Source organism: Arachis ipaensis, chromosome B10 (assembly GCF_000816755.2).
Source record: "Arachis ipaensis cultivar K30076 chromosome B10, Araip1.1, whole genome shotgun sequence".
Taxonomy (NCBI): Eukaryota; Viridiplantae; Streptophyta; class Magnoliopsida; order Fabales; family Fabaceae; genus Arachis; species Arachis ipaensis.
Window position 1 is genome coordinate 23,953,499 of NC_029794.2, and position 19,241 is coordinate 23,972,739.

General features: G+C 32.8%; 1 protein-coding gene across 2 annotated transcripts; it reads left to right on the forward strand.

The window, feature by feature from the left end:
• Positions 9,957-16,330, forward strand: LOC107623007 (carbamoyl-phosphate synthase small chain, chloroplastic). Of its 2 annotated transcripts, XM_021115026.1 has the most exons (12): positions 9,957-10,387; positions 13,120-13,293; positions 13,637-13,763; positions 13,861-13,949; positions 14,088-14,148; positions 14,238-14,305; positions 14,398-14,526; positions 14,693-14,799; positions 14,890-15,237; positions 15,718-15,883; positions 15,973-16,074; positions 16,122-16,259. In XM_021115026.1, exons 2-11 carry the CDS (start codon positions 13,176-13,178, stop codon positions 16,044-16,046), a joined length of 1,287 nt encoding a protein of 428 aa, XP_020970685.1. In that variant the 5' UTR covers positions 9,957-10,387; positions 13,120-13,175; the 3' UTR covers positions 16,047-16,074; positions 16,122-16,259. The 2 variants fall into 2 exon arrangements, with proteins under 2 accessions (XP_020970685.1, XP_016180603.1); XM_016325117.2 differs by having other exon boundaries at positions 13,145-13,293; positions 15,973-16,330.

Sequence of the window (19,241 nt, forward strand, 5' to 3'; positions counted from 1 at the left end):
GAACTCTTTGTTTTCTACCTGTGCTTGCCTTGTCTGTTTGTTTTGTCTATGCGAATCATCGGAGATGGAGGTACGGAGGAAAGGTGGACAGGTTTAGAGTTAAGGTTAAAGTTTTAAGCTAGGTTTAAAATTCCCTAGAAGACCACCCTTTTTATGATTTTTGTTTACTAATTTTAAGCTTTATAATTTGAGAGTCGGCGATCTAGGACTGCCTCTGGCATTCCCAGGACCTTATATATTATATGCGTGGCACCTTTACCATGCTGAGAACCTCCGGTTCTCATTCCATACTGTGTTGTTGTTTTCAGATGCAGGTCGAGCTGAAGTTTCTGCGGCAAAGTGGTTTACTTTGGGATCTCCTTTTGTTACTTTGATGTATATATATAAGTATAGTTTCTCTTCTTGTATGTAAGAATACTTTGTTTATGTACCTTCTAGAGGTTTTATGGAGAACTAGGGTTTTGAACATATTCTTTTGGGTTATTATTATGTATATATATGTACATATATGTTCTCCAGTCAGCCTTGGCTTCGCAGGCTGAGTTAGGAGCTTGTTGTTTTGTATTATTGACCCTCTACTCATGTCATCTGTATATATTTGTTGTTGAGCTTTAGTTATCTTCTCACGCAAGTAACCACATTTCCTGAGGATTGCGCTTTTTGATTTTGCGATTTTGTTTTACCTATTTTTCAAGGCTCCTAGCATACTATCTCTTTTTCATTATCATTATTATATATATTTTGCTTTTAGAGGTCGTAATACCTTACCACCTCAGCTTTATGACTTAAGCATAAGACTCTCTGTGGTAGGGTGTTATATATACGCTGGGGCAGAACCCTTAATGGAGGATGGACTGGGAGAGGAAGCAGAGTATATCCAATTGAATGGTCAACGTACAAAGTAAGAATCTTTCTCTTCTATAGTGCTATTTTTAATGTGTTTTATTTTGTATACTATTGATAGTATTATACTCAGTTCTTGCTTAGCTATGATTGTGGAATATACGTGATGAAATGGCTCGAAACAATAGATCCACAAAAAATTAAAAGCGGGAAGAGATATAAATATAAAGCTTGGACACAAGTAAGTACTTTCTAAATTAATAAACTTCTTTCTTTTCTTATTTCATTCAGTTAAGTTGATAGTGTAACTAGAGCTTTGAAGTTGGTTGTTACTCTGTTCAATAGTTCTTTTCCATGTAGAAATACTATTCTTGTTGATTGAAATTTGATCAACATTTATTCACCACATAAACAATTTTCGGTTCACTGGGTCTTATAATTTTGCTTCATCAAGTGATTGTTTTTTTATTCGGTGGCCTCCTTTTAATTTGTTCAGGGTTTAGGATTACCGTGATTGCATTTTTACAGTATAACTAGGGCTTTGAATAAAATTTGTTGTTATTTAATGTGATTTTGATTTACTTAATATTTAATGTGTTCAGGGTTTAGGGTTATTGTGATTGCATTTTTACAGTATGATTAGAGCTTTGAATGATATTGTTCTTATTTCATTTGGGTTCATTTCATATGTAACTAATTTATTTCAATTGAAATGCAGAAACAGCTTGATGACTTCAGATACCAATATGGTCCAAATCTTCTGTTTCATGAAATGAACAAAATCAGAGACCAAGTGATTTGGGAATTTGAAGCAATAAGACTCACCAAGCCATCTGCTTTCCTCTCCAGCCCTTATTGTAAATACACATTTGGAGATTTAGATAGCAAATAGCATATACTAGTTGCAATTAACAATATTTTGTTTAACTTGTTTAAAAAGCAAATAATGCATACTTCAAATGTATATATGTCAATGTATGTATCAAACAATGCATATAGTAGTAGTATATATTTTGTTTAACTTGTTAAAAAATCAAACAATGCTTCTTTCAAATGTATATATGTCAATGTTAATGTATAGTTCTATTCTTAATATCAATGTATGTATCAAATGTTAATATTTATATTTGATTCAAGATGGATTACTAATCTGAGATGTTAATTTATATATCTGTTGGAACTGTCTAGCTGCTGTTTTATTCCAAGTTCTCAGTGATCGCAATCACTGTATTTACCAATACATTACAAACTCCAAAAGAACACAGCGAACCGAAATTAATACACTGGGCGAACCGAAAGGTAGAAACACACTGAACCCCTAAACTCTGAACCCTAAACCCTAAACACTAAAACCAAAACCCTGAACCCATAAAACCTGAATCACTAAAACCCTAAAACTATAACCTAAACCCTAAATCCTAAACCCTAAACCCTAAACCTTGAACCCTATCGTAAACCCTAAACCCCTAAAACCTTGACCCCTAAAGCATAAATCCTCAACCATGAACATGGTGAACCAAAATTAATACACGGGGCGAACCGAAAGTTTGAAACACACTGAACCCCTGAACACTGAACCCTGAAACCATAAACCCTAAATCCCTAAAACTTGAACTCTGAACCCTAAACAAAAAAAAAAAAACAAATTCTAATTATTCAACTTAGGAATTAATACACTAGACGAATAAAAAAAAGTGACTATTCATTAAAGACTATCAACATTCAGAAATTAATCCTGCTATAACCATGGTGAACCGAAATTTACTCATGGGTGAACAAAAACTTACATTAATAAAAACTAAAACTTGTACAATCCTCTCTTGGATAATTCATATATGGTGTATTGTAAAGAGTGGAGCTTGACTGAATCGATGATCCGGAGTCTAAAATGTTCAACTACAAAAGACATAATTGTATATTAGCAAAATGAACAATTGAATTTTTAACTAATCAAAAGCAAGTCAATTTTACCTCGTTTGGAGCTGTCTTTTTCTTTTTCTTCATGGCATTTGAGATCTTTTTTTTCAGATTTGATCCAAGTCTATTCTTGGGCCGACCTTTTGTTTTGACACATGGTGGGCTTTGAAGGTCATTCACATTGCTTTAATGTCGCTTCTTCGTGGGTTAACAAACTTTTTCCTTTGCTTCTCCCTTAATATTCTTCCATCTCCGCAATGACCTTGTCAAATGCTCGGTGCAAAATTTCGATCAACTCTTTAAACTCAGAAGCAAATTCACATATATTGTGTGACCAAAACACCAATTCGTCAAATCTCTTACTTCTTGGCTCTAGTAGAGGTTCATCTTGCCTGCTCTTAATGTGTGTATGCCTCCTCTTTATGTTCTTGCTCCAACGTTCCAATATGTATTTCGGTGCCATGTTATCCACTCGCTCAAAGCTTAGGACACTTAGGGAATGGCGGCACAATATGCCCCTAGACTCAAACAGCAAGCAATGACACTTTACATCTCGTGATACTGCATCGTAGGTGACAACAAACTTATTGGATGTGGAGTTGGAAACCTGCTCTATTACTTCATATGTTGTGAAACCTAGGGTGGAATACATTGATCTTGTGATACAGTCCACTTTACCTCTGAATTGAGCTTGAACTTCCTTGAACTTCTCATGGGTATATACATGCTAAAACTGTGCCTCTATTATTGATTTTGTTGCACATGGTATCACGGTGTGAAAATCTGCAACATCGAATTCTCTCTCTGCTTGCTCTCTGCTTGCTAGGCAATTGTCGTATTGCTTCAGAATTGTCTCAAGAAGCTATTCCGTGTGATGAACTTGTTGAAAAATGAATGCATACTCTCGCTCCTTTGCGTGCTTCTCATCCCGGCCCAAAAGTGGTGATCCAAGTAAACTAGAATCCATATATGGCGATCATCGTATAGCTCTGCAAACCAAACTGAAACTATAAGGTCTGGTGAACCGAAAACAGTGCATGCTTTGGAAAAAAAAGATATGAGCATAAAAATAATTCAAATTGAAACCTCAATTACTTGAAAGCCACTCGTTTCCTCCGAGACCATACTTTGTAAGAAAATCGTTCCAATTTCTGTCAAATGCATCTTTTGTGTACAAGTTCCAAACAACATGGCTCATCTCTTGTTCAATATCGATGTGCCCCTTGTAGCCATTTAATTTTCTTGGAATCTTCTTCATAATGTGCCAGATGCACCAGCGGTGAATTGTTGTTGGCATGCACAGCTCAATTGCCCTTTGAATCGATGCGCATTGATCGATAAGAATATCTTTTGGTGCCTTCCCTCCCATGCAACGTAACCAACACTCAAATAGTCATTTGAATGATTGGATGTCCTCATTTTTCATCAGCATGCATCCAAGAAGTGTCGACTGACCGTGGTGATTTACGCCAACAAAAGAACCTAAAACCAAATTGTACCTGCATAAATAACAACCACAAGGTGGTGAACCGAAATATATACACTCACTGAACATCCTAAATATGTTTGAAAGAACCGAATACCTATTTGTGTTATAGGTGGTGTCAAATGAAACCACGTCTCCGAAATAATCAAATGCAATCCTACTTCTTGCATCAGCCCAGAATGCATGTTTAATGCAGTGATCGCCTTCAAGGTTGAGCTCAAAGAAGAAATTTTGGTTCTTCTCTTTCATTCTAACTAGGTACTTTCCAAATTCTTTGGCATCATCTTCTTCAAAAAATATTTCGTACTTCCCTAGTGATGTAATTTCTTACGTCTTTTTCTATAAAACATAGTTCACGGTGGCTGCCAGCTGCTGCCATAAATGATTGGTAAGTTTTGCTCGGTCTGATTCCGGTTTCCTCGTGGGTTTCAATGGTGCGACGCACGAACATGCTAAGCTCCATGTGTTGTTTGAGCATCTTAGCCTGGTCTGGACAACAAGGATGTGAGTGATTCAAAACAACTTTGGAAATTGTCCAAAGACCAACATCCTTCATTATGTGTACGTAAATTCTGGCCGAACAATTTAACCCAGCTGAAGGGTTTGTCTTCAAAGTTGGAGATATCTTTGATTTCCACCTCCCCTCTCTAGAGCATACAATTAGTTTATTCTTAATCTTGTCTCCGTCCCGAGTTGTGTTCGTTATTTTGGTAGAAAAACCGGCAAGTTTGGAATAATGTTTGTAGAACTTTTCAGCTTCTTCTAGTGTCTTGAAAATCATTCCCACCTTTGGGATAAATTTTTCATCCACAACACAGCTGGTCTGCATGGTGAACCGAAATCTTAATTATGGTGAACCAAAATCTTAATTACGGTGAAACAATTATATAGTGCTTAGGGAACAAAACAGAATATATTCGTCTAATTTTTTTTAGACTCCTTTATGCTTACCGAACGGAACACATGCACATGGTGAATCAACTCTTTAGTACTTACCGAACCGAAAAGTTACTCACAATTACTCACAGTTAGTCACAGTTACTCACACTCACAATTACATATTATCAATTCAATTCAATTCAATTCAGATATAGATCACCTCAGTCCATTCAATTCACTTCAAATAAAATTAGCAATTTCATTCCATTGAATTAGATTCAAAATTCAATAATCCAAACCTCATCAAATTGATACGTTTCGGAAGAATTATCCAAATCGCACTCATTCAACTGATTTGAAGTTGATTCATTCATTGTTTCAATTCAGAAGTGCAGATCGAAGAAGAAAACGAAGAAGAAGATGAATGACGAAGCTAATTACGTTAAGTCAATCCAAATCCATAATGCAGAGAAGAAAAACGCGAATAAAGGAGAACAACGAATTTAATTATGTTGAAGAATAAGAAGAAGAAGAAAAAGATTGTCGTTGTATGGAAAGGTTTACGTTGAGAAAGGTTGATCAGACAAAATAAGGATTAGGTTATATACGTTATATGAGACACGTGTACACAAATAAGTGTGTGGGGTGTGAAGTGGAAGGGACTTGGATAACATCCATGTAATTTTTACATGGATGTAGAACTTTTTCGTTAATTTATTAAAATAAATTGTCCTAATTAAAATATATCATTACATCTCTTTTACAATGAAAAAATATCTATCTATTATAAGACAAGATATAAAAAAAGAGATTAAAATAGTATTTAACAAACTAATGCTTGCTAAGATTTTTAAATTTTTTATGAATTTGTTATGATAACACTAAACTTAATTTGCAGTAACATAAAGAATATATATATACATGTAGAATATCATAGTAAATAATATTTATGTAATTAACTTATTATTTCAAAAACTCTCATATTAAATTCTTTAATTATATAAAAAAATTACATTATAAAAAATGTTAGCTCATGAGAGTTTAAATTCTAATATTGCATATATTATTTGTCGAATAAATTTATCATTTATAAAATTGTGAAAATTATATAAAAAAAAGAGATCAAAGTGGTATTAAAATAAGCTAATTAAATATACATTTTATTTTAAACTTCTATATAAAATTATTGATAAATTATACATTTAAATAAAATAGCATTTAAAATTATTCAAATACAACAACTGAAAATTAGTTACATTTGGATCCTACATAATCGTTATATGTCATTGCGGATTACGTTTGAACAGAAATTGACTAAAACTATTACAATGCATCGCAGTTTATGGACAAAAAAATACAAAAAGAAAAATACTATGTTATCGCGGTTTGTGGATTAATTTAGAGATAGAAAACGATGAGAGGCATCACTCCTATTGCGGTTTACTTGGATAATATTTTACATTATCTTTGGTTTTTTACAGTATTCTCTAATCCGACATATTAATGATTAATTTAACGTGATTGAAGCTCTATTTAACGCATTGTTTGGTTTAAAGAAAATTAAGTAAAAAAAAAATGTAAGGATGGAAAATGGATGAAAAATTAACTTTTCCTCTGTTTGGATCAGGATAGAAAATTGGGAGAAAAACAATAAAATGGTACGGAGGCCATCGAAAACTTTTTTTCTCGGACATGAGATGAAAACTGATAGAAAAAAGTATAAATAATGGTAAAAATACAAATTTACCCTTCGTATAAACAATGGTAAAAATACATTGGTATATTATTATTTATATATAATATAGGGAAGAGTATTAATGTAATTTCACTTGGTTATGATTTTCCCTCTTCTTACTTTTCTTTCTACCCAAATAAAAGAAAATTTTTTTCTTATTTTCTTTCCATCTATTTTCTCTTCATCCAAACAATATAAAAAAAATCAACTTTTCCTCTCATTTTTCATCTTCCATCCAAACAAAATATAAGATTTTGCTGATGGTCAATAAATTACTGCATATACAAAATAAAATTCGAATCCTAATACTTATTTAAAAGAATTAATAAACTAACCACTAAATCCAACTTGGTTAATGTTTTACATTATTGGCTTGATGACTTATAATAAAAAAGATGTTTTGATATCGTTAATCTTAAAGTGGCATGTGAAAATTTTACCTGAGTTGGAATACTTTTTTCAGTTTAACCTCCAATCGCTTGGTTTTGACAGATCAACCGTTATCACATCTTTATTTAAATCTTCCCTACTTGAAGAGATCCATGTAATTAATATAATAAAAATAATGATCTCACTATAAGAAAGCAAGAACAAAAAATAAACTAAATCAATGAATGTTCAAAAGAGTTGCCGTAATGTTTGCATGCATAAAAACTTGTAGCAAGAACTTACAATAATTTATGGAAATAAAGAATAAGTAATGTATACTGATTTATATAAATTCTGAATGAAATAGGAAGTCTACACTTTTTATGTATATATTAGGATTAGCCAGAATACAAAATGCTTGATCCGTGGTTCTATTTGCGGTTATGCCTGCAATTTGCTCTCTTCTCCATTTCCACCTAAAACAAGGAGGTGAATCTTATTGACATAATAATTTGTGATTCAGATTTTTTGTTTATTCACAGAGAAATTGTTAGATTTTTATCATCTACAAGTATTTTAACTTTTGATTCTTGATGGTTATTAATATATATGCGAAAATATGTATTTTAATTTGAGTAATACTATATAATAAGTAAATATTATTATTTTTTGTCAGTATTTGACAATAATTTTTACTCATATTTATAAGAATTTTGCATACAAAAAGTATATAATTTGTACTTATATTTATCAGAACAATTAATATAGTTTGTACTCACATTTTTTTATAGTTTGCACACATAAATTAATGAAATTTATTTGTTAAAGATAATTTAGTGTTTATACTGGTTAAATGATTGCCAAAAATACTAAAAGTGATTGATTTTCAAGAATTTCACTTTTAATTTTTTTTATAATTTTATATTTTTATTTAATTATTATCGAATTAATTGAATGAATCCGTAATCTATCGATTGAATTAGTGATCGGTGTTCAGTCGTATGATCTGTTCATTATCGGTTCGGTATTGATAAGTATGGGCCACAACCCAATCTCTATTCACTTACCTGTCGATAGACGAGAACGACAGCCCGTTTTTTGTCCTGCATCATCCCACCTCTTCAATGTGGCTGGTGCTATCTATTCTCTCTCTACGGTCTACGTAGCTATATAATGTCGGCAAGGCTGCAAACTGCTATACATCTAAATTTTTTTGGCAATCAAATCCAACTAAGTTAGCCAAAACCCAACAAAAATCAATTTCATTAGTGGAGAGTGAATACACGCTCTAACTACGTAAACATTCTCGCATTTCTCTCCTCCTCCTCCTCCTCCTCCTTCTTCTACTTCTTTGCGTTTCTCCTCCTCCTTTTTTGCATTCATCTTCCTTCTTCTTCGTGTTTCTCCTCCTACTTCTTTGCGTTCTTTCTTCTTGGTTTTATTTCTCTCAAGAGAGTAAATCAAGAAAAATTTTGAGAAAATGAAATAAGAAGGATAAGCTGAAGAAAAAAAGATGAAAAAGAAGAAAATGAAGCGGAAGATGAGGATGAGAAATTCAAGCCAAACGAAACCAAATAAACCTAAATTAAACTAAGAAATGAACCGAAATTTTTTAAGGAATAAAAAATTTGGTCAATACTTAATAGCAGCATCAAGTGAACCTCAGTTAATTCATAAATTAACCGAAATTAGTTCATATTTGAAAAAAAACTAACTAAACAACCACACATGAACAAGTTCAGCAAATTCAAGCGAAACAAAACCAAATGAACCTAAATTAAATTAAGAAATGAACCGACATTTCTTAAGGAATAAAAAATTTAATCAATACTTAACAGCAGCATCAAGCGAACCTCAGGTAATTCACAAATGAACCAAAATTAGTTTAGATTTGAACAAAAACTAACTAAACAACCACACATGAACAAGTTCAACAAATTCAAGTGAGACGAAACTAAATGAACCTAAGTTAAACCAAGAAATGAACCGAAATTTCTTAAGGAATAAAAAATTTGGTCAATACTTATCAGCAGTATCAAGTGAACCTCAATTAACACACAAATGAATCGAAATTAGTTTAGCTTTGAACAAGCAATCAAAAGACTCAATCATCGACAAAAACACATCCAATTCATTTCTGGATCCAAATGAACCTCAAATAAACTAAAAAATGAACCGAAATTATTTAATAATGAGACTAGAGAAAATCAGAACCAATAAAGATGTTAGCAAAATGTTGGTGTTGTTAGTGATGACGATAATAAAAGAGAAAGATAACAAAAATGGAAAAGAAGAATAAGCAACATCGGGAAGAAGAAAAACCTGCATGCGCGAAGCGACGACAATGAATATGCGCGCGTGAATTTAAAATAGAAGCGACGACAGTGAGCGCGCGTGAATTTAAAATATTTGGTTGGACTTGGTTAGAGTTATGACTTTGAGGTAGAAATTTATTCTTATTGAATATTATTGACTAATTTGTTAAGAATATGGATGAGTTCAATTTTAAAATTTCTATTGATAGGTTAGTTCAGGTTATGAAAACCGGGAGGACAAGAATTACGGTTCGATTAGAAATTATAATCGCCGAATTTAGAAACCATTTTTGAACAGTCGAACCGGCTGAAAATTGGTCGGTCGAACCGAACCGCAGTACGACCAGTTTTCACCTTTTGAATAGAAACGACGCCGTTTCGTTCTTAAAAAGAAAAAAAAGGAAGGAGAAACGGTAACCCACTAACCCTAGCCTCCTCTTCGCATTCAGCCACTTTCAGCAGCATTTCCTTCCTCTCGAGCTCCTGAGTCCTTCCTCACTCCCTCAGAATCGCATCACTTGCTCCGTCCACCCACTAACCTCCATAGTTCCATCCAAGTCTTCCTTGAAAACCCTAGCCTCCATAGCGCCACCGCTCGTCTCACCGTCGCCGCTTGGTTCGTGGTGGTCGTTTGCCAATCCTCCTGGTTCGTCGTGCTCGAAGGCCCTCCTCGCGTCGCCAGCGTCTCCAGGTCCTGTTCCGCAGCTCTTCGCTCGTCGTCTGTTCGTCGGGTTCGTCAGCTCGCCAGCTCCCGTCGTCTGTCGCCAGCTCGCCAGTGTTCGTTGCCAGCTTCCTGTCGTCCGTCGATCTCCGTCAAATCTCCGCTCCCTGCCCTCGCCGAAGGTAATGCCTCGGATGCACTAGAATTGTTCAGCTCTTGTTCTTGGATGATTGGCTTTGCTCACTGGTTGATAATGAATTTTAACTCTGTTACTGGCTTGTTCTTGGTTGATTGGCTTTGTTCACTGCTTGATAATGAATTTTAAGTCAATTACTGGCTTGTTCTTGGTTGATTAACTCTGTCACTGGCTTACTGCTTGATGATTAATTGATACTCTCATTCTTGCTTGTTCATAGTTGATTAACTCTGTTTCTGAAATTGAAATAATGAATAAGATTACAGGGGTTTTGTGTTTTCGTTGAAATTATTGATAAAAAATGGCTTTGCTGTGCTGCTGCTGCTGTTTTTGAATTTGTGGCTCTGTTGTTTTTGAATTTTTGCTGATGATTTATTGATTTCATGGTTTTTGTTGATTATTTGTGGCTGTTTTTGAATTTTTGTTGATGATTTATTTGATTTCTGGTTCTGTTGTGCGGCCGGTGTTTTTGATTGTGTTAATGAGAGCTGCTGTTTTTTACTGTGATGTTGATTTATTGATTTCAATTACAGATGATTATTTGTTGAATGATTATTTGATATTTGGCTCTGCTGTGCTGCTGCTGCTCTGATTTAATAATAAAATATTGTGTATTATATATATATATATGCTTTCCTCTCCAGTTCGAGTTGTCATATCTATTTGACAATGAGAAACCCAGCTTTACCACCCCTAGTTATATTAATGTATTCAATACACTTGTAACTTGAGTTCTCTGACAAATCACAAATAACAAGCAAAAAGAAATGACTGCCATAATGAAAAGAAACAAAGATGATAGGAAAACTGCGTAAATGCAATAATGCATGCATATATTAGAGGGTATGAAACTGTATTTATGATGTTTTTTTAGCCTCTAATATCATTCTTTAGTATTGAAGTCAGTGATCTTTTGGAATACACTTGATGTAAAGTTTGATAACTGGTCCGGTTCTCAGAACCTTGGATTTTTGCCTCTCTTTATGAGGTGAAAACACAGCTTCTAATTAAGTTTGATTAAATTCAGTTGGAGCTCTTTAATCTTTGTGATATCCAAGGTTCTGAAAACCTAACCAGTCATCAAACCGTTCTAGTTATTGGTTCACTAGTTTATTGCTTCAATTAGTTCAACCGATGGTTCAACCGAAATAACTGTTTTATAATAAAATAATAAATAAAATATAAATAAACACATTAAAACATAATTGTAATTTGCTAGTTAATCTGTGAGCTGTGATTTTTTTTTTAGGATTGTGGATAATTTGGGTAATTATTATTAGTTAATCTGTGAACCTTGCTGTTGTTACTGGGTTGAATAATTGTTGAATAATCTGTGAACCTTGCTTCGCCTCCCTCAAACTCTGCTCATTGCTCACTGCTCAGAGTCTCATACCAAAAGTAATGGTTGTTTTCTTGCTTTTTCTTTTGTTCATTTGTTGTTCAGATTCAGAGACGTTCCTTCCCTCCTTTGCTTGGTTAGATCAGTATGATTTAATTTATTCATTGAAGATCTTGCTTAGTTTTTTTTGGTGCAGCAAAATCACTTAGTTGGGCATTTGGTTAAATTGGGGATAATTGCACAGAACCATATATGCTTTGAAAGGATGACTGGATGGAGGTTGCAGTTTTTATTTTAGCTGGTTGTTTTAATTAGTAGGTTGCAGTTCCAGTTCTTGTTTCAATTGTGGATTAACTTGTTTTTGTTAACTTGTTTTGTTATCTTGATCTTATTCACTTGTTAATTTGATAACTTGTGATTGTTGGGATGTTGTGCTGTTCTTGACATTTTGATAATTTGTTAATTTGGTAAATTGTTTTTGTTGTGGATTGTTGTTCTTAATTTTGATCTTATTATTGTTGTTTGTCATTGGTTGTTGTTAACTAAATTTTGTTATTGGCTAGATGATAGTATCAATCAATGTAATTCATTATTCTTGACTAATTCATTGTTCTTGACTTCTTGTCATTGGGTTGCTGTTTGATCTTAGATTATTATTTGGGTATTTTGATGATTGATGGCAAATTTTGATGTTGGTATTTTATATTTAGTTGTTTTTTTTTGTTATTTGACTTTTGAGTTTATATTTGAATGATATTATAATATTGTGGTTAATCTAATTCTTTTAATTTGGATGATATTTTAAAATTTATATTAGATTATAATTATGTTTCAATGTGTTTATTTATATTTTATTTATTATTTTGTTATAAAATGGTTATTTCGGTTGAACCAATGAACCAGTGAACCAATAACTAGAACGGTTGGATGACCGGTTCGATTTTCAGAACCTTGGAATAAACATTTAAAGTAAAGCTTCATGCAGGACAATTGTTAAGGGAAATATGCAATGTATTTGTGAAATGCCACCAAATAAACTACAGTGCTAGCAAGCTCAGACCTTACTAGAATTATCATTTAACATTGAACACTTGATCCACGAGATTGTAAATCAATAAATAAAAGGAGAGAAATTTTCCTAATGTTGGTAGTATGTTTATTTTGAGCTCCCCTTAACTTAGCATATTCTAGTATGCATAATGCGTTTTGATTTTCTTCGGTCATAAATTTTTATGTTTAAATTTGTTTGTGAATTTTTAATGATAAATTATAGACAAGTTATTATGTAAAATTGTGAAACTTTGAATTTTATTAGCTTAGAAATTATTGTTGAATTTTTTATAATTTTATTTATATTTAATTAATCGGTTCAACCTCAGTTGAACCATTCAACTATTGAACCAGTCGCTCGATCGGTTCGGTTCTCGCAACCTTGATGGCAACAAAAGCCTTGGCTTTCCCTGTCACTGTGAGTGACCTTTCCAAGCGTTTCGGTTCCAAGTCGGCACAACCCAGTTCCAAAGTTCGCGTTTTTACCCTCAGATGTTCTGCCGGTAACCACCCCAATTTCCTTTTTCTTTATGGGCACCTCAAAGATCTTGTAAAGCAATGTTATTTAAACATGACATTAATTGTTCTTATCTTGTCTTAAATTCTTGAATTTTAACTAATGGGGCCTTGAGTTTTTCTTGTTATTCTAGATAATATTTGAAAGCTTGTTCTTTTCATGCTTTTGTTCTTTCACTCTTGACTTCTTAAGCTGAAGTATGCTTCCTGCTGGCCAAATATATAGACTGTTTTGTTTAGCTTCTGTAAGTTTATGCTTGAAGTGGTTATTAGCCAGATCTTAAAGAAATTGATGCAATGTTTTTTTCCCTGCTTTATAAATGGTTAAAGGAGAAAGACCTTGGAAGACATCAGATGCTAGGCTTGTTTTGGAGGATGGATCAATCTGGAAAGCAAAGTCATTTGGGGCTACAGGAACCCAAGTTGGCGAAGTAGTTTTCAATACATCATTAACTGGGTGAGATGAACTATAAATCCAGTCTTCTTATTGGCATGACTTCAATCTGAGAATGTGCATGTGTGGTTGTTTACCTTGTCATGTATGTGCTTTGCAGGTATCAAGAAATTCTAACTGATCCTAGTTATGCTGGCCAATTTGTGCTAATGACAAACCCACATATCGGTAACACTGGTGTAAATTTTGGTGAGTATTCATATCGTCTCTTGAATTATATTTTATTCTGTGAAGTCAATTATGATAGCCAACCCTACCTAGCGGATAAGGGTTTGTTGTTGTTCTTGTGAAGTCAATTATGAATACATGTTTATGCTACCATGCTAGATGATGAGGAATCAAGACAATGCTTCCTTGCGGGTTTAGTAATTAGAAGCTTGAGTATCAGGTTTTGTTGACATTCTCCGGAATTGCTTTTCGTCAATTTAGCTTTACTTTTTTAGTCAACTAACTCTCTTCTTGCAATAAGTAATTCAGCACCTCAAACTGGAGATGTACAGAAACTCTAGGTGACTACTTAGCAAAAAGGAATATCATGGGAATTTGTAAGTATTTTTTAATAGTTCTTTGAGAAAGTCTATTATGTAAAAATTTCTTGTTTTGGTTTCAACGTTGTTGAAAATTTGGTGTGCAACAGATGATGTTGATACACGTGCAATCACCCGCAGATTACGGGAAGATGGCAGCCTTATTGGTGTCTTGAGCACTGACAATTCCAAAACTGACGAAGAACTACTTAAGATGTCTCAATCTTGGGACATTGTTGGTAAGCATACGAACATCTGTTTTCGTAATATTCTTGAGACATGATACATGATAGAGCGCAATGACGTCGTTTGATCCTTGTAGCCGACCCAACTTAGTGGGAAAAGGCTTTATTGTTGTTGTTGTATGGAACTACATGGATCATGGATGCTTTTCAATATTTTTAGGTATTGATCTTATAAGCGGAGTATCATGCAAAACTCCACATGAATGGGTTGATAAAACAGAGCAAGAATGGGAATTTAATTCTAAAGTGCCTCAGGAGACATTCCATGTAAGCATAACCACTGGTATTACTATTGCTTCCTTTTTTGTATAATATTGGTAATTTAATATGCCCTTCATTCTGGTTTATGCATTATAGGTTGTTGCCTATGATTTTGGAATAAAGCAAAATATACTCAGAAGACTCGCATCTTATGGCTGCAAAATCACTGTTGTACCATCTACATGGCCAGCATCAAAAACTTTGAAGATGAAGCCAGATGGGGTGCTTTTCAGCAATGGCCCTGGAGATCCTTCTGCTGTTCCGTATGCTGTGGAGACAGTAAGGGATATTATAGGGAAGGTCCCTGTCTTTGGAATTTGCATGGGCCATCAACTGCTTGGCCAAGCTTTAGGAGGCAAAACCTTTAAGATGAAATTTGGTCATCATGGAGGAAATCATCCTGTTCGTAACCTTCGAACAACCCATGTTGAGATTAGTGCTCAGGTATGTGGCTCTCGGACTTCTCTCTCGCCTAAGTATGTCAATGAATGTATCTGAATAGATTGATTTTAGGCGTATATAATTCATATTGATTGTTGGCACTACCTTGCTTCCATCTTAAAAATGAAAGTAAACAAGACACTGAAGTCTTACGAGTGAGATATGGAGGAACTGCTTACATTTTGGTAATGACTCACATGTAATTGTCTTCATATGAAGTTTGATAGTTTAGAATTGTGAGATGATTTGACGTTTGACTAAATTGCAATTGAATGAATTTTCAAATATCAACATCTCATGAAGACAACTTTGCATGCGAGTTTTCACCTTACATTTTTACACTATAGCAGTGGCAGTTTGAATGGAAAAACCCTTTAGTTTGTAAATCTGCTTTAGGAACTTAGTCCATGTCTGTATCGTCTACAAATGGTTAATTGTTATCGCATTGTATGTATAATGGTAAATTGCTTTATAAACTGGCAGAACCACAATTATGCGGTTGACCCTGCCACTTTGCCAGAAGGAGTGGAGGTTACTCATATTAACCTCAATGATGGAAGCTGTGCTGGTCTTGCCTTCCCTGCTAAGAGAATAATGTCTCTCCAGTACCACCCAGAAGCATCCCCAGGACCCCATGATTCGGATTACGGTAAGAGACTAGCAGCTTGGTTATTTTTTACTTTTAATTTGGATCTGATGAATAATAGATAATAATATGGCATTTGTTGATGATTGCAGCATTCAGGGAGTTTGTATATCTAATGAGGCAGGAAAAAAGAAAGAAATCTGAGCCCCAATTATCAACAGTGTAAACCATATTCATTCTATGCTTTGTAATGTAAACAGTTGGGGTGATTATTACCCCGCTAGATGATGGATATCACTGCACTTAGAATAATAAGTACTTCATTATTGTCTCCACGGCTTGATCTGTAATTGTGATTTGTGAACAAAACGATCAAGCTGTATTTGTTTTAGTTCTAAAAGCAGTAATCTCAAGTTAACTTACTATTTTGCTTGATCCACCGAGCAGTATAAACCAATGTAATCAAGTTACAATTTCCAAATCGAATTGTTAGATATTTTAAATTTTGAATTGGAAATTTGATCGAATTTTAAAATTCATAGTTATAATGCAAAATTATATATATATATAGGGAACGAAAGTGACCGAAGAATGGAGGGGGAGATAAGCTAATTGATGATGTGTGGAGAGACAAGAGGAAGCTGACTGAAAAGAAGAGACCTTGCATTGTTGGTGGGATTTTGTTTTCACATCTTGGTGAAAATCTCTCCCTGACAATTATAATTTAGGTGAATTCTATGGTGTAGAAAGAAAAATTTTTCTACACCTATAGAATACTTGTGGCATAATATAGGAAGGACATGTGGACATTTGTAAAATACATTTTCGTGGATAAATGTCCACATGTCCTTCTTATGCTATGCCACAAGTATATTATAGGTGTAGAAAATTTTTTCTTTCTATATCATAAAATTCACCTATAATTTAACTTAAAAGAAAGATGCTATTTGGTACAATAGTTTCTTATTTATATAGTGTAGAAGTTGCTCTATGACAAATGTCTAGTTAGGAGACCAGAAATGATACTCGTTCTACCATGTAGAAGTTGCTGTATGACAAGTGTCTAGTTAGGAGACCAGAAATAATATTCTACGGTGTTTGTTTGTTTGTATAATTAGGTTTAGTTAAATTAATTAATGAGATGGAGTTAGGCCTCGTTTTGTTGGGCTTTTGATATTGTTGAATTAGAAGACAAAATAATTTTTATTGTATTAAATTATTTGGTACTGAAATATAAATTTAATTTCAAAATCTCTTCAACGAAAAAGAAAAAAAAAAAAATTCAAAACCCAGGAAAAAGATTAATTTGACCTATACATCTTTATTCTTCTCATAACAGAATATATCCTTAAATTGTTTTCATTAGTCTAATAATTATTTATTTCATATAACTTTTAAATTCTTCAAGTTAGAATTATAATTAGTTATTTAATATTATTTCACATCTACTTAAAAATACCCTTTAAAAAGTCTAGAGTAAATTTTTAACCTGTATCTAAATTAGCTATAAATTTATCGTCCTTACATTTTATAATATATCAATTAATCAATTATTCATTTAATTTACCAGATTTATTTATATTAACTGTCAAAATTTCTTTCTACTAATTATAAATACTTAACTATGGGGTTTTCTAAAGTGGTATGTTATTTTGGTCCAATAATATTAATTTAGCAAGCCTAATTATGGGTTGATAGGTGAGCTTTTTTGGGATAATTTACATCAATCAATTTATTAGAGATTAATTTTTATGAAGATGTTTTAAATAGAAATTGATTACAAGCATGTCCTAAATAAATTTATATAAATCGAATTTAGCAGAAACTTGATTTAAGTATTTACATATAAATCGAATCACCTTTATTTAATTTACTACTTGTACAAATAATTAATATTTTCTATTTAGCTTCAAATAAAATATTTATTCTGACCGTAAAAAATTTGAAGTTTTAACTCCTATGTCACTTTAGAGGGTTATACTTTACAATAACTTTTTTAACATCAAAAGTCCCACTAATGATTCTTTAGATGCTAATGAGTCAAAGAATGATTTTTAATGAATTTTAAAAAGTTGTTTATTGTTTCGTTTTAAATTCATAAGTTTGTAAAAATATAGATCTTTTGAAATTTGAACTAAACAAAATATGAATTTCTATTCTTATTTGTTTTTATTTTTTTATATTTGATTTGAATTCAAATTGGAGATATTTTCTTATTGATATTTATGTTTTAAAGTTAATGATTAACTTAAAAGTATGAAATGTTAATAATTTATACAAGTAGTAATTGAATTAGGTTGATTCAATTTACTAAGTATATGTTGTACAAGTACTAAATCAATAAGGTTAATTCGATTTTCATGTAAATGTTTAAATCGAGTCTGCCTTATTTGATTTTTATGGATCTATTTAGGACAGACGTGTAACTAATTTCTATTCAAGACATCGGTATAAAATTGATTTTTAATTATGAACCGAAGCATAAAAATATAACTTACTGTCATAATAATACTCAACAAAGTATACTAATAAAAAATAGATAATTTNATTATATAATATTTTAATTTTCGCTCTCTCTTCTATCAAATTCCTAGATCCGTCCGTGCCTATGGCTACATTAGAAAAAGGTTTCTTCATTTGTGCTTTATTAAAGATTGTTGAAGAAAATCATCTCTCTACATATACCGAATTAGAAAGTTCAAAGATTTGAAGATTACAGAACTTTGTAAGAAATCAACATTCAATAAAATTACTTAGAACCAAAGTACAAATAAAGAGCTCAATTCTTGAAGCAAGATAAAAAATGAAAAAAAAAAAAAGTATGGATGCATGTACTGTCATTCTATTTTGCACCGCTGCTGTTGTTAATTTTTGGGAGAAGAAGTCAAATGTCTTGAAGCAAAGTTTTAAATTTTGAAAATTTTACTCATCTATTAAAGGAGTAAACTGCCAAAGATTGAAATAAGAAGTGAGAGCACAAATATGACATACAAGAAAGAGCCAACCATGTTTGCATGGGAATCGATGAATGAGCCTCGATGCACCTCAGATTCTTCGGGATTGGATACAAGAAATGGCATTCCATGTGAAGAAGATTGATCCAAAGAACCCAGTAGAAATTGGAGTTGCAGGATTTTATGGGCCCTCAACCCCTCACAGAGCTTAGTTGAATCCAAATTCATATGCAACACAAGTTGGAACTGATTTAATTAGGAACCACCAGGTTCTTGGTGTTGACTTTGCTTCTGCTCACATATATGCTGACTCTTGGTATCTCATCTCCCAAATTACTCTACAAAACTTTTTTTGAATCATGATTATATTTTAGTCTTGATTTTTTTTAACAGTTAGTTATTCTAAATCTTTAAATTACAAAACAAATCAATCTCTTTGTAAATTTTAGAAGTTTAAAGTGAATACA